The sequence below is a fragment of the Rattus norvegicus genome, chromosome 11, assembly GCF_036323735.1.
Source record: "Rattus norvegicus strain BN/NHsdMcwi chromosome 11, GRCr8, whole genome shotgun sequence".
NCBI classification, from domain to species: Eukaryota; Metazoa; Chordata; class Mammalia; order Rodentia; family Muridae; genus Rattus; species Rattus norvegicus.
The window spans coordinates 97,299,880-97,326,466 of record NC_086029.1 but is presented as its reverse complement, the minus strand read 5'-3'; the positions used below and the strand labels follow the sequence as shown (position 1 = coordinate 97,326,466).

General features: G+C 43.7%; 1 protein-coding gene and 1 non-coding gene across 6 annotated transcripts in view; both read right to left on the bottom strand.

The window, feature by feature from the left end:
• Positions 1–25,883, bottom strand: part of Ube2l3 (ubiquitin-conjugating enzyme E2L 3) — a 42,501-nt gene extending 16,618 nt beyond the window's left edge. The window contains exons 1-3 of one of the 5 annotated variants that reach the window (NM_001329136.1): positions 24,347–24,522; positions 23,819–23,932; positions 4,501–4,596 (exon numbers count right to left, since the gene is read on the bottom strand). In NM_001329136.1, coding sequence (NP_001316065.1) covers positions 4,501–4,596; positions 23,819–23,845 — 123 coding nt within the window. In that variant the 5' untranslated portion in view covers positions 23,846–23,932; positions 24,347–24,522. Of the gene's footprint in view, positions 1–4,500; positions 4,597–5,773; positions 5,908–14,413; positions 14,542–23,818 lie in introns of those variants that run through there. The other 4 variants (XM_039088547.2, XM_063270675.1, XM_063270676.1 and 1 more) reach the window with 4 other exon arrangements.
• LOC120095739 (small nucleolar RNA SNORA51) lies at positions 21,815–21,946 on the bottom strand. Its single transcript, XR_005491532.1, has one exon. It is a non-coding gene; the product is annotated as a small nucleolar RNA SNORA51 (small nucleolar RNA).
• Positions 25,884–26,587: the final 704 nt, after the last annotated feature.

Genomic DNA, 26,587 nt, shown 5'->3' with positions numbered 1-26,587 from the left:
TTGGAAACAAACAAATGGAGCTGGAGAGATGGCTCAGCAGTTAAGAGCACTGGCTGCTCTTCCAGAGGTCCTGAGTTCAAGTCCCAGCAACCACATGGTGGCTCACAACCAAATAAAAAGAGATCTGGTGCCCTCTTCTGGCCTGTAGGCATAAATGCAGGCAGAACTCTGTATACATAATTAACAAACAAACAAACAAACAAACAAATAAATAAATGGGACAAGCATACTATAAGATGCCAAAGGGATTAAACACAATCCATATCAAAATCTCAACAGTGCTTTGTTTACCAAAGTGAAAAACATTCCTAGGGACCTTCGCCCAAATCAAGTGGTAAATAAGTCTAACTGTAAAAGACAGTTGGAGGGGTTGGGGATTTAGCTCAGTGGTAGAGCGCTTGCCTAGCAAGCGCAAGGCCCTGGGTTCGGTCCCCAGCTCCGAAAAAAGAAAGAAAGAAAGAAAGAAAGAAAGAAAGAAAGAAAGAAAGAAAGAAAGAGAGAGACAGAGAAAGAGAGAAAGAAAGAGACAGTTGGAAGAGAGTTGGAGGAGTACCATTTTCTCATTTTTAAAACTCACTATAAACTGATTGTGGTGGCTCACATCTGAAATCTTAGCATTTGGAAGGCTGAGACAAGAGGCTAGTCTGGGCAACGCATGGTACATTTTAGGTCAGCCTGGAGTACCCAGAAGACCCTGTGTCAAAAAAAAGAATGAAACTAGTATTTCTCATAAGTGACATAAGAACCCTGGACAAAGGAGACAGCTCAAAAGGTAAAAGTGCTAAGTGTGTGAAGACCTGGGTTCAAATCTCCACAACCCACAAGGAAGCCAGATGCCATTCAATGGAGTCTACAATGCTACCCTTCCTACAGAGATAGAAAGTGAGGATGAAACAGACACCAGAGGCTCTGCTGTATTTAGCCCCTAAGGCAAAGCAGAACAAAAAGACCCTTCCTTTATGGAACAAGGTGGAAGGTGAGGACAATGGAAAGCTGCCCTCTGAACCCAGCTCACCACAGAGCACACCATACGTAAAACAGCTTTTAAACAATGGGAAGCCCAGAGACAAATCCTCATGGAGTAAAGAGATGTAACTCTTCGGCAGAATTCTTGCCTAGCATGTTTGATGCTCTGGGCTTGATCTTCAGTACCACATAGTCCTGCCCTCAAGTGGTGAAAGCAGAAAAAAACAGGAATTCAAGACCATACTCAATTACATAGCAAGCTCAAGATCAGCCTGGGACACTAAGACCCTGCTGGAGTAAGGAAAGAGGGAAGGAAGGGAAGGAGGGAGGGAGGGAGGAGGCTAGCTAGCTGGAGGCTAGCTAGCTGACTCACATACATTCAATTGATTATATTTTAATTGTTGCTATTGCTTTGGATGTCTTGTTTGTTTAAGACAAGTTGTTACTATGTATCTACAGCTGTCTTAGGGACTCACTATGTAGACCTGGATGACCTAAAATTACTGCCTGTCTCTGCCTCCTAAGTGCTGAGATTAAGACACATGCCACCATGACTTCCCCACCACCACAACCTCCCTCTTCTTAAATCCTTCTTTAATCCAGCATCAGAGGCAGAGGCAGGTGGCTCTCTGTGAGTTTGAGGTCAGCCTGGTCTACAGAGTAAGTTCCAGGACAGCCAGGACTATACAGAGAAACCCTATCCAAAAAAGTAAGTAAGTAAACAAATAAATAAAAAAAAAATTTAAGCATTTTAATAAACTTGAATGGTGCCTTTTACCTGTCATTCTAACCAAGAGGTTGAAGTTGGAGAACTGCTTTGAATTCAAAGCCAGTTTCAGCTACAAAGTGGAAACCCTGCCACAAAAATTTAAAGAGGAGCCAAAAGTGGTACCTACCACCTGCCCAGCATTTGAAAGATCCAAACAGGAGGATCAGGAGTTTAAGGTCATCTTCAGCCAGGTTGGGTTACAATGAAAGAGACCACAAGGGGGTGTGTGTGTGTGTGTGTGTGAAGCTCAGTTATGGTGGAACTGGGCACCACAGAACATGCTTTTAATCCCAGTACTGGGGAGGGAGAAGCAGCTGGATCTCTGTGAAGTTGAGAGGTCAGTCTGGTCTATAATTCCAGGGCAGCCAGGACTATATAGAGACACTGTCTCAAAAATAATTAACTAAAATTAATGTAATGGTGGGGCTGGAGAGATGACTCAAAAGTTAAGAGCACTTATTCGTACAGAAGATCTAGGTTTGGTTCTCAGCAGTTAACTACGTTCTGAGGCAATCCAATGCCTGCTTCTGGCCTTTGAGGACAGTAGGCATGAACAGTGAGCACAGACATACATGTAGGTAAAACACTCATGTAAAATAAAAATATTAAAGAGATAGGAGAATGAACTTAGCGATAGAGCATTTACATCCACAAAGTTCTAGTTAAGTCCCCAGTGCCACGACAGGTAAGTGAACCTGAGCTGCAGGTTCTGATGCACCATCTGTTGTCTGTAAGAGTGTCACTCAGCCACCTCACCCCTGAATGCCTCGGTCAGGCTTAAGGACTAAGGATCAGTATCTTCCTACAAAATGGAAGGGTAGGAGAGAACATAGACTGAAGTGCCATGATTTTATAGGCTAAGTCTACTTTCACTCTAAGTGGGTAGACCTTAAATACAAGATCCCCGTGCTGGCCTATTCCCTGTGATGCAAAAGAACTAAGCCCAGGGGAAGAATCACATACAGTAACTATCCTGGGGAAAGAAGAAATACACTAGACAGTGATCATAGCAGAAAAATGGGGCAATGAAAAGATCTGAGCAGCCCCTGTCACAGTTGCCCCCCCAGAGTGCAGCTGCTTCAAATGAAGGCAAATCTTTGGCACCTAGATACTTCCAGATCCTTAAAGCACACTGGGATTTGACTAACCAATCTGTACTATGATGAGCCTTCTGACCACTATGTCGACCAGCATGAACCCAGAGACCTTGGTGTGAGCTGGAGGCAATTTGCTGACAGTGACCTGACACAATGACACTACCACAGCCTTACCACTTAAAACCAGTTCATTCATTCCTCTCATTTCCCCAAGAACCATGGACCAGCCATTGACATTTTAGTAATAAAGTCTCAATTAGAAAAGGGACAGAGAGATGGATCAGATGGCTCTGGCTATCCTACTACTCTGACAGGTCATACAGGCTAGAGCTATTGACACAGGATAGCCCGTAGTAGCTAACAGTTTCCCAGCCACCCTCCCTGTGTGCTAAGCCCAACCACCTTCAAGCAAAAACAAAAGCAAGCAAACAAAACAAACAAAACGCAGAGGACTTATTTCTACATCTAGACTAGAAGCTCTCAGATTTAAAGTGATCTAAGCCAGTGTTTGCTGTCTAATGTTATAACCAGATAAACATCTGCAGTGTACGCTGCATCCTTCCTTGATGAAGAGTGCAGTCTCTCAAAGAGAAAACAGTCCTAAGTACCAGCGAAAGGCGTGTCAGATGTAGGGAAAGAACCTGAGGCTAAGATGGACAAAGGAGGAAAGAAACAAAGTAGGAGAGCTTATCAGTGTAGGCCAACGTTGTAGGCTAAGGTGACTGCAAGTCTCCAATGTCCAAGTGAGACTGTACATTAGACAAATAGTTCACCTCTAGAGAAAAGGCGGGGAGAGGGAGACAGATGGAAATCTTTCACATATAGCAAGCAAAACCCAGAGATAAAACAGGAGGAAAAAGAGTGAGGAGAAATTAATAGCAAGCCAGCAAGTGTCGAAACTGATTACAGGCTTAAGAACTGGGACCCCAGCAAAGGGTCAAAGTCTCAGAAGGCAAGCAAGTGTCCGATATGTGACCACTGAGAGGGACCGTGTGTTTGGTGTGAAGTGCTTCACGAGAACAGGAGAAACAGGAGTGTATGCTGACGTCTCCAGAAGGAGAAGCGGATCAGAGAAGATGGAGGGACAGACACAAAATCAAGAGTGACAGACTACACAGAAAGCAGTCTTCTGAGGAGGAAGCTGAGCCTATTGGAAGGGGTCCCTGAAGGATATAGGGCTACTGGGGTGGAGAAACACTTCTGGACAAACCAAGGCACATACTGGAGTGTGGCATGAGTAAAGCAGAGGTGTCTACAGGTTAGTCACAGATGAAAATCCATGGAGAAAGCCCACCAAGGTCTGTCTATATGGGAAGCCAGCTCTCTACCAAAGCAGACAACAGGAGTCTTAACCTTACTAACAGGGCAAGTCATTGAAAAGCGAGGGAAACTGGCAGATGCATTCTCCTTTTCCTTTGTAAATAACTACAGATCTGGAAGGTTTGGGGCATCTACAATTTAAAACACCAATGTAAAGCCAGGATTTTACTCAAGAGCACAAGGCCATACTCTACCCTGCTTGTCACCCTGTAGCCACTGCCCACGTCTGCCCATCTAGTCTGCCCCGACTAGGAACTTACTGAGAACACAGAGACATGGCCAGCGGTAGCAGCGCACCACCTGCAAGAATAATCTAATAAGAAAGAAGTGGAAGTGTTCAATACTCACAGGAACAATAAGCCCTTGCCAAGTCAATAAATTAGCTTCATCAACCTGGATGTTACGGAAGTTTTTCATTCCACATTTGCGGATCTCTTCAAGCTCCTGTTGATTAACAAAGCATAAAGGGGTGTCAAATCAGGGAAAGCATCACATATTCAGATCCCTCCTGACTCCCTTAAATTAAACCGGGTGAAAATATCACCAATGACAACATTGGCATGAGGACCAGAATACACCACATCAGGTAAGGAAGCATAGAGCCATTTGCAGTGTCATTGCCTCTAAGACCCTTGCCCCAGACCAAGCCAAGTCCCAATCTCAAGCAACCCACTTAACACAATGAGGGGAACCATGCTTCTACAGATGTAGCACCTCCTCTTTGGGCTGGTCGCACTGCCTGTTTAATGTGCTCAGCAGAGCCAGGTGAGGTAGCTCACACTTACAGTCCCAATACTTGGGAGAATAACACAGATGGACTGCTGTGGGTTTAAGACCAGTTACGGCTTCAGGGTGAGACTTTTACCAAGGGGCGGAGGGAGAATTATTGAAAATAAACAAAAAAAGTAGCTATCCCCCAGCAACTACACAGGGGTAAACATGCAACAAGAGCCTACAGAGCTAACTATTTCCAGCACTAGCTATGTGTGGGAAATTGAGGATATAAAAATGAATAAGCTGGGGCTGGAGAGATGGCTCAGTGGTTAAGAGCTCTGACTGCTCTTCCAGAGGTCCTGAGTTCAATGCCCAGCAACCACATGGTGGCTCACAACCATCTGTAATGGGATCTGATGCCCTCTTCTGGTGTATATGAAGACAGCTACAGTGTACTCACATACATAAAATAAATAAATCTTAAAAAAAAAATCCTGGGTGTAGAGGGCAAAGAAAGGCAAATGGAGACCTTTCCTACCCAATACTCTAAATTGAAATTTCAGAACTCCATCCCAGGATGGGCACAGGCAAAGAGCACAACCGACCAGCCTGGGAAGAGGATGGAAACAAGAAAGCAGCTCTGAGCCTCAGTTTCTTCAGTTATCAACAGTCAAGAAGCTGGAAACTACATCATAACAAAATCTGAAACTAGGAGGGACAAAGTAAATGTCCCTTCTCTGAGAAACTAGGACCACCATGACTCGGACTGTTTCAGAATCCCATGTAAGATGTCTTTACATTGTCTATCACTTGGTTTCCCCCTGTGTATCAGCCCCACGTTTACCGCTACTTCCCCAACACCAATGAACATACAGAAGGCATCTAAACCCAAGATACCCAGACGTACCATGACTCATGCCCGCACATACATGGTCACATCCTCCATGGCCTTCAGGTTCCTGGCTTGCCACTCCCCACCACTACCTCAATCAGACCTCAAACCAAATCGGATGATGGCCTCCCATGCACTCCAGATGCCATCTCACCTACAACATAAACATTAGCCCTGTCTCACCAGGCTACATCCTCTCTGTCCCATAAAGTTTGTAAGGCACAGTAGGGCTAACAAAGCATGAAGGAGTAATTTTCCTGAGGCCTACCTCAGAATGAACTGAGGGGGAGGATGCATTAAAGAAATATATGATATGGGTGTCTCACAGAGTGCTGCCTGCCCATCAGCCTTAGGTACCTACCATAAGCAACCTGGACCAACTCTGGAAATTCTAGTTCAGCAAGTGTGAACAGAGCTTTTTGTTGTTATAATTTTATTTTGTTTTGTTTTTAGAGGCAGGGTCTCATTATGTAGCCTTGGCTGTCCTGGAACTCTTTTTGTCCAGCACATTGGTCTCAAACTCAAGAGATGTGCCTGTCTCTACCTTGGTCCTTGTATTAAAGGTGCATGGACCACTACCTGGATAGCTTTAACATGGGAACTTCAGTAAGTGACATGAGAAAGGAAAGGGTATTGTTAAGCTTAGCTAGTCCACTTCTAAGAAAGGCCTAGAAATCCTGCAGGCCCCTGATCTACCAGGGGACAAGAAGCTGTGACAGTGTTAAGAAAGCTGAGTGAGCGGGGTTGGGGATTTAGCTCAGTGGTAGAGCGCTTGCCTAGGAAGCGCAAGGCCCTGGGTTCGGTCCCCAGCTCCAAAAAAAAAGAACCAAAAAAAAAAAAAAAAGAAAGAAAGAAAGAAAGCTGAGTGAAGGCTGGAGAGATGGCTCAGTGGTTAAGAGCTCTTCCAGAGGTCCTGGAATCACATGGTGGCTCATAACCATCTGTAATGAGATCTGATGCCCTCTTCTGGTGTGTCTGAAGACAGCTACAGTGTACTTATATATAATAAATAAATCTTAAAAAAAAAAAAAAAAGCTGGGGTTGGGGATTTAGCTCAGTGGTAGAGCACTTGCCTAGCAAGCTCAAGGCCCTGGGTTCGGTCCCCAGCTCTGGGGGGGTGGGGGTGGGGGTGGGGGGTGGAGCTGAGTGAATAACCTGCCAACTGCCATCCTGTCTTCCAGCTGATAGTCAGAACTCATCAGTTGTCTGGGTACTATGAAATATGGACACATTCAAGAAGGGGAAGGTTTCACTCCATTAACCACTATTCTTCAAAGAAAATACTCCAAATAGAGCTTTGAAATCAGGGCAACCAAAAAAGACAGCCAGGGGGCTGGAGAGATGGCTCAGAGGTTAAGAGCACTGTCTGTTCTTCCAGAGGTCCTGAGTTCAATTCCCAGCAACCACATGGTGGCTCACAACCATCTGTATTGAGATCTGATGCCCTCTTCTGGCCTGCAGACAGAAAGCTGTATGATGTATACATAATAAATAAATAAATAAATAAATAAATAAATAAATAAATAAATAAATAAATAAATAAGACAGCCAGGCGTGGTGGTGAATGCCTTTAATCCCAGCACTGGGGAGGCAGAAGCAGGCAGATCCCTAAGTTTAAGGGCAGCCTGCTGTACAGAGTGAGTTCCAGGACAGCCAGGGCTACACAGACAGAAACCCCATCTCAACAACAACAACATAATTAAGAAAGAAACAACAGGGGTTGGGGATTTAGCTCAGTGGTAGAGCGCTTGCCTAGCAAGCTCAAGGCCCTGGGTTCGGTCCTCAGCTGGGGGAGGGGGGGCACGACAAGAAACAACAAAGAATATTGTATGTTTATAGAAGAAAGGGAAAATTTAAAATAGCCTGTGCAAAAGCACACTTTGTAGCTTCAGAGCTCTATATTAACAGTATCGTATAAATAAATGTAAGGCAAACTTCGTGAGAATTACAAAGGTGGGGAAAGCTGAACTTAGTTTTAATAGGCAAAAACACCCAACCTTGGTTAAGGACTTCGGGCTGGGTTGTAGAAGCTTACCACTAGGGCAAGTGGCTGACTGGCCACACAAGACCTTACAGCATTCAATTCCAGCACGACAAAACTAGTAAGTAAATAAAAGGCATATAAGCATATAGTGTTTTCTGAGACAAGCTTAATTCACAGAATGCTTGCCTAGCATCTACAAAGCCCTGAGTTCAATTCCTGCACCCACAGGGTAAATCACAACTACCTCTAACTACAACCACAGGTCAACCAACATCTTCTCCTGGACCTCTAGGTACACATATATACACATAGATCCACCCATACACATAAAATTAATTTTTTTAAGTGAATTCAAAGTCATCCTGGGATACACAGGGAGTCTCAAAGCTAGCATGGAGTACATGATACTCTTGTTGCAGGAAAAGGAAAACCTATGAGACTATGTACCTAGGAGCTGGGAAGGTATTTCTCCATGCCAAGATATCATGTAGATACCTGAACAAAGATAAAAGACCCAAGCCTTTTGACACAGAAGGAAGGGCATCACCATCGAGTGCTGAGCTAATGATGACTCACGAAGTCCAAAGTAGAGTGACCAAACAAACTCTTTGCTGTCAGGTGAAGGTTCCCCAAGAAGCAAAGGCAACTTCTTTTTGCACAATTTTAGCCAACAAAGAACTGATAAGACAGAAGTGAAGGCAGATCTGTGTGAGTTGAAGGGCAGTCTGATCTACAGTGAGCTCCAGGACAGCCAGGGCTACACAGAGAAACCCTGCCTCAAAAACAAAAACAAACAAGGAGTGAGAGAATTGTCACCTTCAGGGAAGGCTGGGTTACCCTAATAGAGGAGCATTTCTCAATAAGGCATCAGCAGGATCCAGAACAGGATCATGCATCTTAGCATTCTGAGTCCTGCACATAAAAGAGATGGCAGATATTGTGGCTATACCCTACTGAAATTAACATCCTCCCTAGACCTAACTGGGAACCACTGGCACTAGAATGACCAGGACCCAAAAATTCCTGCATTGCCCAAGATGGCTCTGAGGGCAAAAACTGCCCCCGCCTTCACTAGGGAAAACTGAAAATCCACAGTGCTTATTCAGATATTCTATCTAGAGATCTGAGAGATGGCAGTGCCCCTAAAACTGAGACTGGTCTTGATAATAATGAACTGGGAAAGAATTTAAAGAAATCCAGGTAGTCCAAAGGCTTTATTACTAAGAATGAAGGAAAGGAGCCAACTTAGAAAAGCCGGTGAGGGGGCTGGAGAGATAGCTCAGCGGTTAAGAGCACTGACTGCTCTTCCAGAGGTCCTGAGTTCAAATCCCAGTAACCACATGGTGGCTCACAACTATTTGTAAAGAGATCTGATGCCCTCTTCTGGTGTATCTGAAGACAGCTACAGTGTACTTATATATAATAAATGAATAAATCTTTAAAAAGGAAAAAAAAAAAAAGAAAAGCCGGTGAGACAGTTGAGACACTAAAGGTGCTGGCCATTGAAATTAGGCAGCCTGAAATCACTCCCCATGATACACAGGTGGGAAAGAGAGAAGAGCCTCCTGCTAACTGTCCTCTAACTTCCACTTCCACACTGTGGCAGGAGCACATACAAATGCAAACACAGGCACATACAAATTATAATAAATGTAATTTAAAAACAAAAGAAAGCACAAAGATGAAGCACAAAGAAGCCCAGCTCTTTGAGAATAAAGTCTGAAAGACCTAACCAAGAGTGACATGAATCTACAAAACATACTTCCCCAAAAGGTTTATATTTCAGTTCTGCTCAATGCCAAATGCAACCTGGGGTCAGCTGCTCAAAGCTGATGGTGCAATTCTAACAACCAAGAGATGGGCTGAGAGAAAGCAGAAGCAGCCTACCCCTTCTGCTGGAAGGCAAGAAGTACACGGGAAAGAGCAGATGTGGTCCCTCTGATTCCGGCTGCTCACAGCTTTGGAAGAAGGCCCAAAAACATTTTTTCAGTTTCTGTGGGGTTTTTGTTTTACTTTGTTTTGGGTAGTGCTAAAGATAAACCCAGGGCCTCATCAGGTATATTGGTGCACACTATATTCCTAGCAAGCCTGGGACAACATAACAAGTTACACACACACACACACACACACACACACACACACACACACACACCATGGCCTCAGATGGGCTAGGCAAAGCAAGCACTCTACCACTAAATTATAGCCTGTGATAGTTTGAATAAGAATGGCCCCCATAGGCTCATGTGTTTGAATGCTTAATAGGGATTAACAGAACCATTGGTGGTTCTGTTTGGAAAAGATTAGGAGGTGTGGTCTCCTTAGAGGATGTGTAGTCTTGAAGGATGTGTGGTCTTGTTGGAGGTGTCACTGGGGTCAAAAGCCCACACCAGTCCCAGTCAGTCAGTCAGTCAGTCAGTCGAGTCAGTCTCTGTCTGTCTCTCTCTCTGTCTGTCTGTCTCTGTCTGTCTCTGTCTCTCTGTCTCTCTCTCTCTCTCTGCTTACAGCTTGTGGATCGCATGTGAGCTCTGAGCTACTTTTCCAGCACCATGTCTGCCTTCCTGAGGCCATACTCCCCCACAGTGATAATAGACTAGCCCTTGCTTCCTTTTTAAGTTGCCTTGTGTGTTTCACCACGGCAATAGAACACTAAGGCAGCCCCTTCATTCTACTTCCTAAGGGGAAATACCCATTTCTCAATTTCAGCCTCTCTCTCCTGTAAAATACACACAAGCCAACAAAGTGTGGCAGAATAAGAGAGCTGGAGAATCAATATCCCCAATTCCTTAGAAGATTAGGGAAAATAGGAGACTACCTTGTGTGGCCAGTCATGATGTATTTTGTTTTCAGACAGAACTAGCCAATTCAGATATATACATCTGTATTTTGGCACAATGACGCCAACCCCCAAGTTTTGTTATTTTTGTTTAGTGGGGATAGGAAAATTTTATCTTATCTATTATGGAGAATCGACTGTTGTGCTACCAAGTAGCACAAATCCACATTACTACCACTCAGGTGGTAGAAGCAGGAGGATTAGGATCAAGGCTAGCGTGGACCACACAGGGGAGAGAGCCAGAGACTCAGAGACAGAAAAAAGCAAACAGACACTCTTCAAAATCTCCCCAGTATTATCCACATGCAGGAGTAGTTCTAAAAACCTCTAAAGAACCTGAGATTTTTTAAAGTCATTTGTAACCAAGAGCCTCTTAGAATCATCCAGAATTAAGCCAGGCATGGTGGTACATACCCAAATCCCCTGGGACTAGAGCTACAGATGATTGTGAGCCACCACATGGGTGCTGGAAATCAAATGTGAGTCCTCTGCAAGAGCAGCCAGTGCCCTTAACTGCTGAGCCATCACCTCTCCAGCCTCGAACCCAGGATCTCTGTAAAGCCAGCAAGGACTCTTAACTGCTCCCACATCAATTTTATGTATCACACTTACAAGTGATGCTTTCATTTGGCTGCTAATCTTAGTGTTCACAGGAAGCTTTTATCTACTTGTGCTAATTTCATTCTTTACCTTAATTGCATCCTGTTTCTTAAAATCTAAAATACAGGGGCTGGAGAGATGGCTCAGTGGTTAAGAGCACTGATTGCTCTTCCAGAGGTCCTGAGTTCAATTCCCAGCAACCACATGGTAGCTCACAACCATCTGTAATTGGATCCGATGCCCTCTTCTGGTGTGTCTGAAGACAGCTACAGTGTACTCATACATAAAATAAATAAATCTTTTTTTAAAAAAGGGTAGTTTTAACATGGATCGCATGTGAGCTCTGAGCTACTTTTCTGCAACATGTCTGCCTTCCTGCTGCCATACTCCTCAACATGCATTTTAAAAACAAAATCTAAAATACAATAATGTAGTTTTTTACTGTTTATAATATAAGAGGGAAAGTGAGAGTATTTATAGAAATTAACACAAAGCTTCCTGAAATGAACTGAAACATAAGGCATGGTTCCTGTTAAAATCTCATTAAAACCACATTTTTCTATCAAAGGCATCAATTCAGAGGATTATCCAAGATTACAATATCAGAAACACATGGCAAGGAAAAGGCAGGCAGGGTAGAGATGGCCAATCACAGTGACACTCCTCACAGTTGACAATATGCAGCACATAAGATGTGATTAGAGCTTTACACCCAGAGTGAGAGCAAAGCAGCCAGTGCTTTTAACCGCTGAGCCATGTCTTGAGCCACCCCAGCAACCATTTCTAATAGCTCACAAATGCATGTAACTCCAGCTCCAGAGGACATCACAGCCTTTTCTAAATCCCACCAGCACCTGCACTCATATGTGCATTTTCACACACACGTGTGCATGTACATATTTAAAAATAATATTTTAAGGCTAAATAAACAGGTAGATAAACAAACACACAAATAGAGGTTGGTGAGATGGTTCAATAGGTAAAGGTGCTTGCAGTCAAACCTGACAACCTGAGTTCAAAAACACACACACACACACACACACACACACACACACACACACACACACACACAATGGTGTCAGGTAGTGGTGACTCATGGCTTTAATCCCAAAACTGGGGAGGCAGAGATAAGTGAATCTCGACTATTGGAGGCCAGCATGGTCTACAGAGCAAGTTCCAGGCTGGCCAGGGATACACAGGAAAACCCTGAGTCAAGACAGAAATAAAGGATGGTGGGTTGGGGGTTTGGCTCAGTGGTAGAGTGTTTGCCTAGCAAGTGTAAGGCCCTGGGTTCGGTCCCCAGCTCTGAAAAAAAGAAAAAAAAGAAAGAAAGAAAGAAAGAAAGAAAGAAAGAAAGAAAGAAAGAAAGAAAGAAAGGAAGGATGGTAATGTCCCAGCCTTCCACTGCTAGTCAGTGTTTTGTTTTGTTTTAAGCTCCTCTTATCTGGCTAAAACAAAACCTAAGAGATGGAATTGTATATGTAAGAAAAATTCACACACCACATACACAACTGGTAGGACATTAACAGTATAAAAAATCCCCTCCCTGATTTTGTGTGACTATCAAAATGAGCGATTTTGCCAGGAGTGGTGCCACATCCCTGACAAATTTCTGTGAGGTCCAGGCCAACCAAGGGCACATACTGATGGCTTTCCTCAAAACAATGGAACAAAGGTGGGTAGGAAAGATGGCTCAACAATTAAAAGCACACACTGCTCAACAGAGGACCCGAGTTCCTAGTCCCAGCGGGCACTGCTGCCCCCTTCTGACCTCAGAAGGCACTGTCTGCACATGCACACACCAAAACACAAACACACAATTTAAAATAAAAATAAAATACTGTTAAAAATGAAACAAAAATGAGGTGTGGTGGCGCGTGCTTTTGATCAGAGGTGGGCAGCTGGGTTTGAGGCCAGTTAGTTCAAATAGTGACTTCCAGGATAAACAAGATAAGTTAATTAATAAATATTAATAAAATGAAAATTTCTAATTTTACTATTAAGAACTTTCCAAGCTTGTACAAAGAACCTGCTTGACGATGAAATTACAATTTTAATGTGGTTACATATACTGCAAATTTAAATATAATCCTTCAAAATGCTTTAATGTAAATCTAGTTTCAATTAATTCTCAGCAAATGGGAGAGAATGACTCATGCCCACATGTATTCATCCATGGATTAAGCTGTATGCTTACGCATAATTATTATTACAACTAGCATAACACAACTATTATCACAATTCTATGAGGCCATTTCATTATCTTCTTTGTAGGTATGAGGATACGCACAAAGTCTCAAAGAAACAAAACAAATGAGTTAAAAGCAAAACTCAACACATAATTTAGGTCCCTGCTACTCTAATCACAGCATACTGCTAGGCCTTAGGTCAATCTAAGAGAATATAACTGAAGACAGTTACAACATATGCTTAAAGGAAAATGCAGCCTACACATCCCCTGGGCAAGCCCAGTCAGGGCCCTAGATCCACAGGCAGGCAGCTTCTCATAGGCCTAGCTCCTGGAATGTGTTTGTCTTCATCTGAACAAGGGTGTGCCTGGCTCTGTTGACCTATATTACAGTACAGACTCCAGAGTCCAGCAACCCAACTAACAACTAAGACACTGAGAGCTCAAGGACTAAGACACCATCTCAACTCTGCCCACAACAGACCTAGAGACAAAGAGCAAGAAAACCAGAACTGCCTATGTCACACATGGTAAGAGCTGGAAGAGTAGGTCTGTAGTGGAGTGCTAGGAGGGGGATGGCAGGTTAACAAGAACTACTGTCAATAAAGCAAGCAGTTACCACCTTACAAAGAGCTCAGATGCCTCTTGAGTTATACTTTCTTCCCCCACTAGTGACAAGAGCCAGGCAGTGTCCACGTGCAGAAATAGACAGATCCTACCAATAAGTGCTGGCTTTGACAAAGGTATCCCCTTTTTGTAAATGGGAGCCTGCTGGGTAAGCAGTTACCAAAACTACTGCTGGTAAAGTAATGAAGGACAGCAATAACACAGACAGAGAACTTCCACAATTATCACAAGAACTAGCATGCAGCTCAGACTCTTGTCTGGCACACATGGGGTTACCCCCAAAACTGTTTTTAAAAAAATGAGGGGTTGGGGATTTAGCTCAGTGGTAGAGCGCTTGCCTAGGAAGCGCAAGGCCCTGGGTTCAGTCCCCAGCTCTGAAAAAAAAGAAGCAAAAAAAAAAAAAAAACCCAAACTACTACCCACCTCCAAGACTAACCAGCTAGAGAACTTGCTGCTCTTGCAGAGGACCAGGGCACGGTTTTCAGCACCCACATGGTGGCTCAAAACCATCAGTAATTCCAGCTCCAGGAGATGTGACACCCTCTTCCGACTTCCTCTGGTACCAGACATGCACATGGTGCACATATATACATGCAGGCAAAATATTTGAACATACAGATTTAAAAAAGTAAAAGTTAAACTAAGAAGACTTTATGTGTTATAGCATTTTATGTACTGTATGATATTTTATGTTTGCTTGAATGTACCTCTGGGCACCACATTTCGGAATCACTGGGATTAGAATGACTGATGATTGTAAATCACCAACCAACGTGGGTGCTTGTTGGTGCTGGGTCCTCTGCAAGAGCAACAAGAGCTCTTACTCACTGAGCCAATTCTCCAGCCCCTTTTTGTTTTGTTTTCAAAAACAGACTATTTGGGAGGAGACTTTTTGGAGGGAGGGGCAGGGTCCCACTGTGTAGTCTGGGCTGGGCTGGCCTAGAACTCTCCAAACAGCAAGTTTCAGGTTCAGTGGGATACCCTGTCTCAAGGGGAAAGAGTATAGTGACAAAGCAAAACACTGGTTCTCTCTCACCTTCACACACACACACATTCACAAAAGAAAAAAGGTACACTCATACACAGGATAAGAGAGAAACTGAGGGGCTGGGGAGATGGCTCAGTGGTTAAGAGCACTGACTGCTCTTCCAGAGGTCTTGAGCTCAATTCCCAGCAACCACATGGTGGCTCACAACCATCTGTAATGGGTATCACATGCCCTCTTCTGAAGCCAGCAACAGTGTATCCGCATACATGAAATAGATATATCTTTAAAAAAAGAGAAACTGTGACACACTTTAGTTCAGAGAACTCTTTCAGTTTTAAGAAACAAACAGCTAGATGTGGTACACTTTTGTTCCCCAGCACTTGAGAAGCAGAGGCAGGCAATTTCTGTAATTTGAGGCCAGCCTGATCTACACAGTGAGTCCATACTGCACCACAATGCCCAGTGTAGCTTTACTTTTATTAATGATATCTTTAATATCTTAGTATATGACAGATATTCTGCTAATAATTTATCTTAATTCATTGAACCTACACATAGATGGAGTAATCCAAAGCAGAAGTTAACTTACTCAGGACCATTTGGCTAAAATGTGATAAGCACAAGACTCAAAACAGAGAAGGTGGGCTGGGGATTTAGCTCAGTGGTAGAGCGCTTACCTAGGAAGCGTAAGGCCCTGGGTTCGGTCCCCAGCTCCGAAAAAAAGAACTAAAAAAAAACAACAACAAAAAAAAAAAACAAAAACAAAAAACAAAAAAAAAATCTCAAAAAACAAACAAACAAACAAACAAACAAAAAAAAAAACAGAGAAGGTAAGCTCTCGATCAATAAGTGGTTTAGTCTACCCCTCACCAGTAGATAAAGGAGAGTCTCAGTTTCTCTCTTAATCCCCCACCCATCGCCTCCCAGCACTTCTAGGCTTGCAACTGAAACTTAAAGGCTATGAGGTAGCTCTGCTACCTGCCATTAAGTCCATCTGCATCACCTGTAACATCTCTTCCAGAGGCTAGCAGGAAAACTTCGCCAAGACTCACCTCCATTCTTGGCGGGCACGCTTAAGCTATCCAACCAGCCCAATGGGTAAAACCAAGCCAGTTCCTCAGTGCTGCTGGAAAGTACCTACTGGGCTGGCCTAACTAAAAATCTAAGGAGGGGACAATACAATATCAGAAGTGGGCTGTCTGCTTAGGAAGCTGATAAAAGTTTCTGGGGCTCCTTTAAACAAAAAAGATTTACTTATTTATTTTATATATTTAAGTACACTGTCACTCTCTTCAGACACAGAAGAGGACACATCGGATCTCATTACAGATGTTTGTGAGCCACCATGTGGTTGCTGGGAATTGAACTCAGGACCTCTGGAAGAGCAGTCAGTGTTCTTAACCACTGAACCATCTCTCCAATGACAGTTATGAGAACAGTTATGGGCATAACCATTCTGGGAGAAGGATTCAGCTTCTATATTCTAAACAGGCCAAACACTAGCTAGAAGAAAAATATGCAGTTCCACAAGGATGTCTCTTCAACTACTAAAATTGTATTCAATTATTAAAGGACTTGGCCATAAGCCACCTACTCCTCAGTGTTGGGGGCTGTGGTGTCTTTTCCTGCAGGGCATGCTACCATTGAGTTCACAAGAAACTGGGTACCCAGTAGACAAGTGGAATTTCTGAAAGCTGGATATATACCATTTTCATAACCCATTTATCAAAAACCAAATTAGATATCCCTTAAGATTCTCTGATACAGGGGCTGGGGATTTAGCTCAGTGGTAGAGTGCTTACCTAGGAAGCGCAAGGCCCTGGGTTCGGTCCCCAGCTCCGAAAAAAAAAAAAAAAAAGAACCAAAAAAAAAAAAAAAAAAAAAAAAAGATTCTCTGATACAGAGAAAATAAAAACACATCATACTAAAATGTATGGCTTACTGGGAAAGTGCCTGCCTAGCATGCTTAAGGCCCTGGGTTGGATTCCCTGTACACCAAAAAAGGGAAGCAGAGGTCAATGATACAGCTCAGGGATAGTGTTACAAGGCCCTGATGCTGCAGGGGCAGGAATAATAGGTGTGGGGGACATCAATGAAAAAAATACAGAGTTGGAGCTAAAGAGATGGCTCGGTAGTTAGCAATCCCAGCACCTGCTCCTGTAGGGAACCAGAGTTTGACTTCCAGAACGCATGGTGGCTTAGCAGTTGCCTGTGACTCTAGTTCTCCTGGGATCAGATGCTTTCTTCTGACTTCTGTGAGCACTACACAGACGGTGCACACACAGAGTCCAGTGAAACACCCAGAGAAAGACAATTCAGAGGATAAAAGGGCATGCTGCTCAAGCCTAACCAGAACCCTTGGTGAGAAGAGAAACATCCAACTTCCACAGACTGCAGTTGAAAAAAATGCCCAGTATGGTGGTACACACTTTTAATCCCAACTCAGGAGGAAGAGACAGGTGGACGGATGAGTTCAAGGACAGCCTGGTCTACAAAATGAGTTCCAGAATAGCCAGGACTACACAGAGTAGCCCTATCCCAAAAAAAATTTAATAAATAAAATAACCAAAAGGGAGGGTGGGAGTGGACATATAGTTTAGTGGTAGAATACTTACCTACCATGCATTCTGGGTATTCAGACACACAGACAGGCACACGGACAGACAGGCACACCAATATCACTAAGAATGGCTGAATTAGTCTCAATTTACTGGAATACATAATCTTAGAATAAAAATCATAAACACGGGGGCTGGAGAGAAGGCTCATCAGTTAAGGGCACTGACTGCTCTTCCAGAGGACCTGAGTTCAATTCCCAGCACCCACATGGCAGCTCACAACTATGTGTAACATCCTCATACAAAGATACATACAGGCAAAACATTAATGCACACAAAAAGGAATACATTATTTGTAAATGCAAATTCAGTAAGGGTTATAACTCAATGTAACATGGTTTCATAAGCATTAATATTCAATCCCCAGCACCAAAAAGGTACCTGATAAGATAGCTCAATAAGAGATGTTTACCATTAAGCCTGATCTAAGTTTGATCCCCAAACCCATAATGGGAGAACCAACTCCCAAAACTTGTTCTCTAATTTCTACATTTCAAACACACCACAAATAAAAAAACAAATAGTTTTCTCAATTTAAAAATCCCAAAATCCATTCCCAAAATGGATTCAAGCCATTTATAATGGCTTATCATGTAAAAAAAAACTTCCTACAGGTTGAGCAGTGATGGGCGGTGGTGGTGGACATCTTTAATCCCAGTGCTTGGAAGGCAGAAGCAGAAAGGTCACTGAGTTCAAGGCCAGCCTGGTCTACAAAGTGAGTTCTAGGACAGCCAGAGACACACAGAGTAATCCAGTCTTAGGGTGGGGGGTGGGGATGAAGAGAGAAAAGGAAGGAAGGAAGGAGGGAAGGAAGGAAGGAAGGGAGGGAGGGAGGGAGGGAGGGAGGGAGGGAGGGAGGAAGCCAGCCAGCAGCCAGCAGCCCTTACGTCACTCTTCATCCTTCTTTTGTTGAACTGGAGTCTCTCACACACACTAGGTTGGAAGTTGGCCTGGAACTCCCAACTCCCAGTGATCTTCCTGCCTCACACTCTTTAACAGCTACAAAACACCATCACCCCTAGCTCTCCCCTACTCACTCCTTAAGACAATTAGCAAACCTGTTACTGCTCTATAGTTAATTACCAAGCTGGGAGGATATAATCCTGTATCCAAGAGCAAAATAGCTTACTGCTTAGTATAATAAATTCACGGAATGAACTGTTATTGATTAACTCCTGTGTCCTTGTACATGCTTACAGACTAAGGAGGTACACCAATGTGGAGTTCAGATAGTACACTACTTCAAGAGCACTCTAAAAAGGCTACAAATCTCAGTTCCTTGGCTCCGCTATTATATCAAAAAAACCAACAAAATGTTACATTTCCTGCAGGTATATCCACAAAATTCAATGAGATGAGCCCCTGTGGGAAGCTACTCAATGGGAGGGCCCTAGGGGAGAGATGTGGTAAGGCTTCAAACAAAAGATTAGCTCAATCAATTTCTAGAGTTTTGTTTTGGGCTTTGTAGCTATTTCCCTATTCTTGACAGAAACATAACCGTGCAACAATCTAGGTGTTGCCTTCAATCCTGAATTAGCTACTTTGCAAATTAAAATGTATTTAATGCTTTGCTAACATTGTAAATCTCTTTTGCTCCATTTTTAAATTTAAAACGTTCTCAAAACTCCCCTCTGGAGAGATAGTTCAAGAATTAACATTTGTTCTTGCAGAAGACCCAAAGATTGTTCACGATAATTCCAGTTCCAGGTCTTTTTCTGTCTTTTCTTTCTTTTTTTTAAAGACAGTGTCTGTACATAGTCCTGGATGAACTGAAACTTGCTTTGTAGTTTGTAGACCAGGCTGGCTTTGAAGAACAGAGATTCACCTGCCTCTGCCTCCATAGTGCTAGGATTAAAGACAAGTGCTATCATACCCAGGAAGACCCTCTTTTGACATTTGAGGGTAGCACTCAAACTTCTCAACTATATTTATATATAGGTGTAGATAAAAATATGTAAACTGTGTTTTTATTACTTTGTATTATACTGTTAACAATCCACCATTATAAAGAAATATCTAAAGGACTAAAGAAACCGTTAGTTGTTTAAGAGTACTAACTAGGGGTTGGGGATTTAGCTCAGTGGTAGAGCGCTTGCCTAGCAAGCGCAAGGCCCTGGGTTCGGTCCCCAGCTCCAGAAAAGGAAAAAAAAAAAAAAAAAAAGAGTACTAACTATTCTTCAAGGATTCAATTTCCTGGACCCACATGGTGGGTACAAATACTGGGTTCAATACCCTGTACCCACATGGTGGTTCAACAACAACTGCCTGCAACTCCAGTCCCTGGGATCTACCCTCTTTTGGCTTCCACTGGCACCAGAGAAGCACATGGTATACAAGTCAGGTGCATACCTTTATTATCAGCGTTTTGGAGGCAGAGGCAGGCAGGTAGATATCTGTGAATTTGAGGATAGCCTGGTCTATACAGTGAGTTTCAGGACAGCAAGAACTGCATAGTAAAACCCTGTTTCAGAAAAGCCAAAAACTACTTGATAATAACCACAATAATAAACAACAAACACAAAGCCAACTTTCAGTTTTTCACACAGCAAATTCCTTTATGAAGTCCTGGGATACTGTTGGTCAACCAGTAGCTTTCATTCCTTTGTTTGTTACAAGATTTCTGGGAGCCCAGACTGGCCTCAAACTCCTTATGTAGCCTTGAATTCCTCATCTTTGTCTCTACCTCTCAAGTGCTGGGATAACAGGTGGTGTACTACCATGGGCAGCTTGTTTAATTTTTGCTTTGCAATGAACTAACCAAGTTTAAAACTCTCAAAGCCAATGACCATCAATACATAAACAGAATTTCCTACCTGAACTGAAAGAATCTAGATCCACAACTTTAAAACTGTATCTACTCTTCTGTGGAGACAATCGGATAGACCATAGGTTTTCACACTTGGAACCAGGGAGCCTCATCTCATCTCACCTCATCTCAGTGCATCATCTCACCTCACTATGGTCTACTACTCCTTAGTTACTTACTACTCTCCAATCTAGGCTGGAGAGATGGCTCAGTGGTTAAGAGTACTGTTCTTCCAGAGGACCCAGGTTCAATTTCCAGGAACCACATGGTGGCTCACAATTGTCTATAATTCCAATTCCAGGGGATCTGACATACATGTAGACAAACACCAAACTACATACAATAAAAAAAAAGTCATTTAAAATTAACTCTGCCAATCTATCTAAACTCAAACTGCCTCATTAGTAAAAATTAAGATGACAATAGACTAATGGGGGGGGGGACTTAAGTAAAATAAGCTTTAATTCTTATGTGCCCAAACTTTTTCCTGAGCTCAAATTTTATAAAACAATTTTAAAATTGTGATTCCCCTCCTAGATATCTGACAGCCTGGGAATTCCAAACTAGATCAACGGGGTTAGACCAGGGGGATACCAGGATGAAATTATGTCAGCTGGTCCTGGTGATTCATTTCTGTAATTCTAGCAGTCAGGAGACTGAGGCAGGAGAGTCACTTTGAATTTGAAGTCAGCCTAGGATATAGAGCAAGACCATAGCTCAAAAAAACAAAAAAAACAAAAAAAACAAAAAACAAAAAACAAAAAAAAACAAAAAACAAACCAGGGCAATGTTGTTTGGTGAGTTCCAGAACTGTCTCAAAAAAAAAAAAAAAATCTGATTGTCACAAAGAGAAATGTAGGGATTGGGGATTTAGCTCAGTGGTAGAGCGCTTGCCTAGCAAGCGCAAGGCCCAGCTCCGGAAAAAAAAAAAGAAAAGAAAAAAAAAAAAAGAGAGAGAGAGAGAAATGTAAAGAGCTGTGCTGGGAGTGAGGAAGAGCGCACAGTCAGAGGCCTGCTGACCCTCAGGACTTCTCTGGAAGGAAAGGGAATCTTCTAGGAGAGAAGAGAGGTAACTTTTCTCAGGCTGAGCAAACAGAACAAAGAACAGAGACTGCAGAGTGAGGAGCATCATGAAGCTTTGCTTTAGACTCAAATGGAGCCACGTTAAACCACACATTATTTTCCCCTTTGTGGGGTAGTCAGAGGCAAGGCAAAGAGTCTCTGCATTCTCCTTTTTACAGAATGGGAATAGCAGTATCTAACTCAAAGAGAAGACTGATCCCGTTCAGGAAGATGAAGCACACAATAAAAATTGGGAAAACGGTAGCTGTTGCAATAATAAGGTACAAGAGCATCTAGAAACTCACCTCCAGTTGGAGGTGAGACTGGGAGACTGCTTTCATTTTTTTTTCCCATGTCTACCCATTCACAATACAGACCAGGCACGATGGCCTAGGCTGAGGTGTACACAGGGTAGTTTATTCTGCCTCCTCTTTCTATACAGTCAGTGTAGGAACACAGCCTGTGGTAAACACAAGGAGGCCTGGAGACTGCTTTCTAAGAAATGTCTTTCATTTCAAGTAAGAAGTTACGGTTGGGGGCTGGAGAGATGGCTCAGTGGTTAAGAGCACAGAGTGCTCTTCCAGAGGTCCTGAGTTCAATTCCCAACCACCACATGGTTGTAATGGGTATCCGATGCCCTCTTCTGAAGTCAACAACAGTATACCCACATACTTGAAATTGAAATAAATAAATAAATCTTTTTTTAAAAAAAAGTTAGGATTGGGCTGTGAGATAGCTCACAGGTAAGCCTGTCCACCAGAGCTCCAGCCACACTGGACCCATAGTGGAAGATGAGAACAGACAAGTTATACCCTGACCTCCACATGAATGCTGACACAATGTGCCTACACACACACACACACACACACACACACACAGAGAGAGGGAGGGAGAGAGAGAGAGAGAGAGAGAGAGAGAAATTTAAAATTTTTAAAGGACAAATCAGAGAGGATTTTAGCCAGAAGAAAAGGACTAAATATTTGCTTTAGAGAAAAGAACTCTGGAGTCCAAGAAGGGTAGACAGGGAAAAGTATATAGAAGGGAACCAGAGATGGTGGATAAATTCATTTCATCAAAATTACAAGAGGCAGCATGCAGTCATGCATTCATGAATCTTCCTAAACTGAAACCCACAAGGCTAGAGGGAAGACAACTTTTGGGGTTTGAACACGGAAGTGATTAGCATTCCTTTCCTGTAGGTAAATGATGGAGTGTCACTGGCAGAACAGATAAGGAGTTTGATCACAATTGTTTTGTGCCCACTTCCACTCTAGTTTTAGTTAAATGTTCTCTCTAGGTTTCAATGAGCAAATGGCTTTCTTTTGTTTCCAGTGACTCCATCAACCAAGTACAACCAAGTACAAATCTGTTCCTAAGAGCCAGCTCCTCCAGCCTTTTGTATTTCCGGTCCGGCGAGAGCACCTCCGCGGCACCACCAGGTCGCACTCAAACACTGGCGGGTTATCTTTAGAGGATGTCCGCAAATCTACTAGTGAAAAACTCAATTGAGCACCTGTATTGTATGCCTCACCAAAGGAGCCAATTAGTGAGGTGACACTCCTATACATTCAAGATACAAAGTGGGTATACCAAGTTATTTTTGTAAACTTTGGCAGGTTTAGATTCCAACCAGAGAAGCCAACCCCCACCCTTCCACTTCATCAGGGAAAGGAGATGAGGATGACTAAGAGGTGGATAGAAAAGAGAACCTAGCTACGCAGGGGGGCGACCCCTCGCCTTCCTAGAGTTGGAACTTGTCCGCTGTGTGACTCTGCAGTCACAAGGCGACAGTTTGCGAGAACCCAACACAATTTCAAAAGACCACCAACTAACTGACCTAACTTTGGCCGCCTGCCCTCCTCCTTCCTTTCCCGTTTCAGGCCTCGCAGCCTCCCGGTCCCGGAGCTGTGGGCTGGCGGAAAGGGGCTCAGAGAACGGCGACCGCGGCCCAGGACCGGGCGGCTCCGCGGCGCGGACTCCCAGCCGGGGCTCCGGCTTTCTTCCCCGAGGGCGCCTAGCTTGGGGCCTCCAGGCCCGGCCCATACATCAACGGCGTCCTCGACCCGGACCGCGGCCGCTGCGACGGAGGGCCCGGCTTCGCTCCGGGAGGAGGGGGCACGAGAACTGCTCAAGCTGATCGGAGGGGCCGGCGGCGGCGGCTCCCGGCGCGGCCTTACGCTCCCGCCCAGGCTGCGGCCTAGGCGGCCCCGTTAGATCTCTCCGAACGCGGCACAGCGGGGCCACGCAACGAGGGATGAAGAACGGTGTCGCCCCAAGGAACCGCGACCCGCCGTAGGGGTCCCGGCCCGGGGACGCCGCCCCCCGCCTGGCCAGTGCCAGAGAATGGCTTTTACCTTCATCAGCCTCCTGCTGGCCGCCATCTTGGATCTGGTGCTGCTGCTTTCCCAAAATGCATCGCGGTAGGCCAGTCGGCTTGAACCCCCTCACTTCCTGGAGAGGGGGAGGGGCTAACAGGGAAGAGCGCGGAATAGAGAAGTATACCTACTGTGTGCGGGTCCCCGTGCTATCGAATCCAGTGTAGACACGAGTGACCTGGACAGTTAATGGTCCTTACTTTATGGAGCCTCCAATCCGACGGCGAATGCATACAGTGCCTGGTACGTAGTAGGTGCACTATAGTGTATGCACAAAATAATTGAATAATCAAGATTATTTCAGGGACTGCTAAACATTGTGAAGAAATCAAAACTGGGAGATGAGAAAGTTATTCTGTTACTGAAGACGTGAAACAGTCGGTAAAGAGCCTGCCTGATCAAGAAGGACCTGAGTTTGGATTCCCAAGAACCCACATATAAAGCAAGCAGGTCCCCAGCACTAAGGGAGGGAAGTTACAGGTAGATCTCTGAAGTTCTTTGTCTTACCTGCTTAACTGAATTGGTGAGCCTCAGATTCAAGGGAAAAAAACAAAAACAAAAACAAAAAAACAGTAAAGTGCAAACAAGGAAAGAATTCTGTGGACCTCAGGTCTCCAAATGCATGTGTGTGCGTTCCCACTAACATTCACATACAGCCTCCCACTACAAGGAACTTTCGGGAAGCCTCACTGAAGAGATACTATGAATAAGTGAGAGCGGAGCAACCGAAGATAAGTGGAGTGTGCCTTTAATTCCTGCAGAGGGAGGCAGAGGCAGGCAGACTGTAAATTCTAGCCAGCCTAGGCTACACAGTATGGTCCTAGTAATGGCCGAAAGATCCAGAGAGAAGGAAAGAAACTACCAGAAGACAACTCCTACACTCACTCAGTGCTTTTACCAGTGGAGAAATGTTGGAGGTTGGGATGAGAGGCAGATAAAATCTCATGTAGCCCAAGGTAGCCTCAAAATTCACTGCATAACTAAAGATGACCTTAAACTCCTCATCATCCTGCTTCCACCCTCAAGTGCTGGGAGCACCTGTACTCTATGAGTAACTTCCATACACTCCTTACAAGGAATCTTTTCTTTGGTCTTTTGATGCCCTTGTTATCTAGAATGAATAGACCCCTAAGAGAAATCACATGATACCAGTGGGGAATGGTGGTCTAGGCCACCAAGACCCCAGACTTCATGTCTCAAGAGGGCTGAGGCTGTATAGCAGAACTTCAGAGCTTGCCACATGAGGCCAATTGAAATGGGGAGAGAATACATCGCTTTCATTCAGCAGAATTTCAGGACACTTAACTCAGAAGGTTTCAAATTTGGCTCAAACAATATAATCTGTTTTTGTTTGTTTGTTTGTTGTTGTCTTGAGACAATGGCTTGCTATGTAGCCTTGGTTGGGCTCATAGAAATCCACCAATCTCTGCCTCCCAATTGCTAGGATTAAAGGGTTATAATACCCATCTTAGAATCATATAATTTGAGCCTGCAGGTGGTAGAGCCATATCCTCTGATTTTTCCACAAGCACACCATGATATACATGAGTGCACGTGTATACACACACACACACACACACACACACATGAATGCTGCTCCAAAGACCCAAGTTTGATTTTTTTTTTTTCCTTTCCTAAACAGGATTTCTCTGTGTAGTCCCAGATCCTGGAACTCACTCTGTAGACCAGGCTGACATTGAACTCAGAGATTTACCTGCCTCTGCCTCCCAAGTGCTGGAATTAAAGATGTGCACCAGGGGCTGGGGATTTAGCTCAGTGGTAGAGCACTTGCCTAGGAAGCGCAAGGCCCTGGGTTCGGTCCCCAGCTCCGAAAAAAAGAACCAAAAAAATAAATAAATAAAAAAAAAATAAAGATGTGCACCACCACTCCCCAGCACCAAGTTTGATTTATAACATCCATATAGTGGCTCACAACAACCTATAGCTCCCGTCTCAGAGGATTTGATAACTTTCTGGCCTCTAAAGGCACTGTATACAACTGGAGCTGCTCAGACATACATGCATATAAAATACCAATACACATAAAAATACATTTAGAAAACTAAAGAGGGTTGAGAGATGGTTCAGTGGTTAAGAGCACTGACTGCTCTTCCAGAGGTCCTGAGTTCAAATCCCAACAACCACATGGTGGCTCACAACTATCTGCAATGAGATCTGATGCCCTCTTCTGGTGTGTCTGAAGACAGCTATAGTGTACTTATATATAATAAATAAATCTTTAAAAAAAATTAAAGAGAAGGAAGTCTTGATGTAGTGAAAGGGAGACAAGGGAAGGCAGAGGCAAAAAAATAATCAAAATTGGGGGTTGGGGATTTAGCTCAGTGGTAAAGCGCTCCCCAGCTCCGGAAAAAAGAAAAAAAAAGAAAAAGAAAAAAATCAAAATTTCAAATTCTATTTTATATATATATATATATATATATATATATATATATATATGTATGTGTATGTGTGTGTGTGTGTGTGTGTGTGTGTGTGTGTGTGTGTGTGTGTGTGTTGCCTGCATGTAGATCTGTGATCCATTTGTGTGTCTGGTGCCCGTTGAAGCCGAAGAGGGTATTGGATCCCTTGAACTATAATGACAGACAGTTGTGAGCCTTACTGGGAGAGCCTTGAGCAATCTCTTTGTTGTGGTTTGCCCTGAAGTTATTTGTATTTTGATGCTAATTCCACTGCCCCAAGGACAGCTGCCTAGTCAAGTACTCAGGAATCAGGTGACTTCACCAGAAC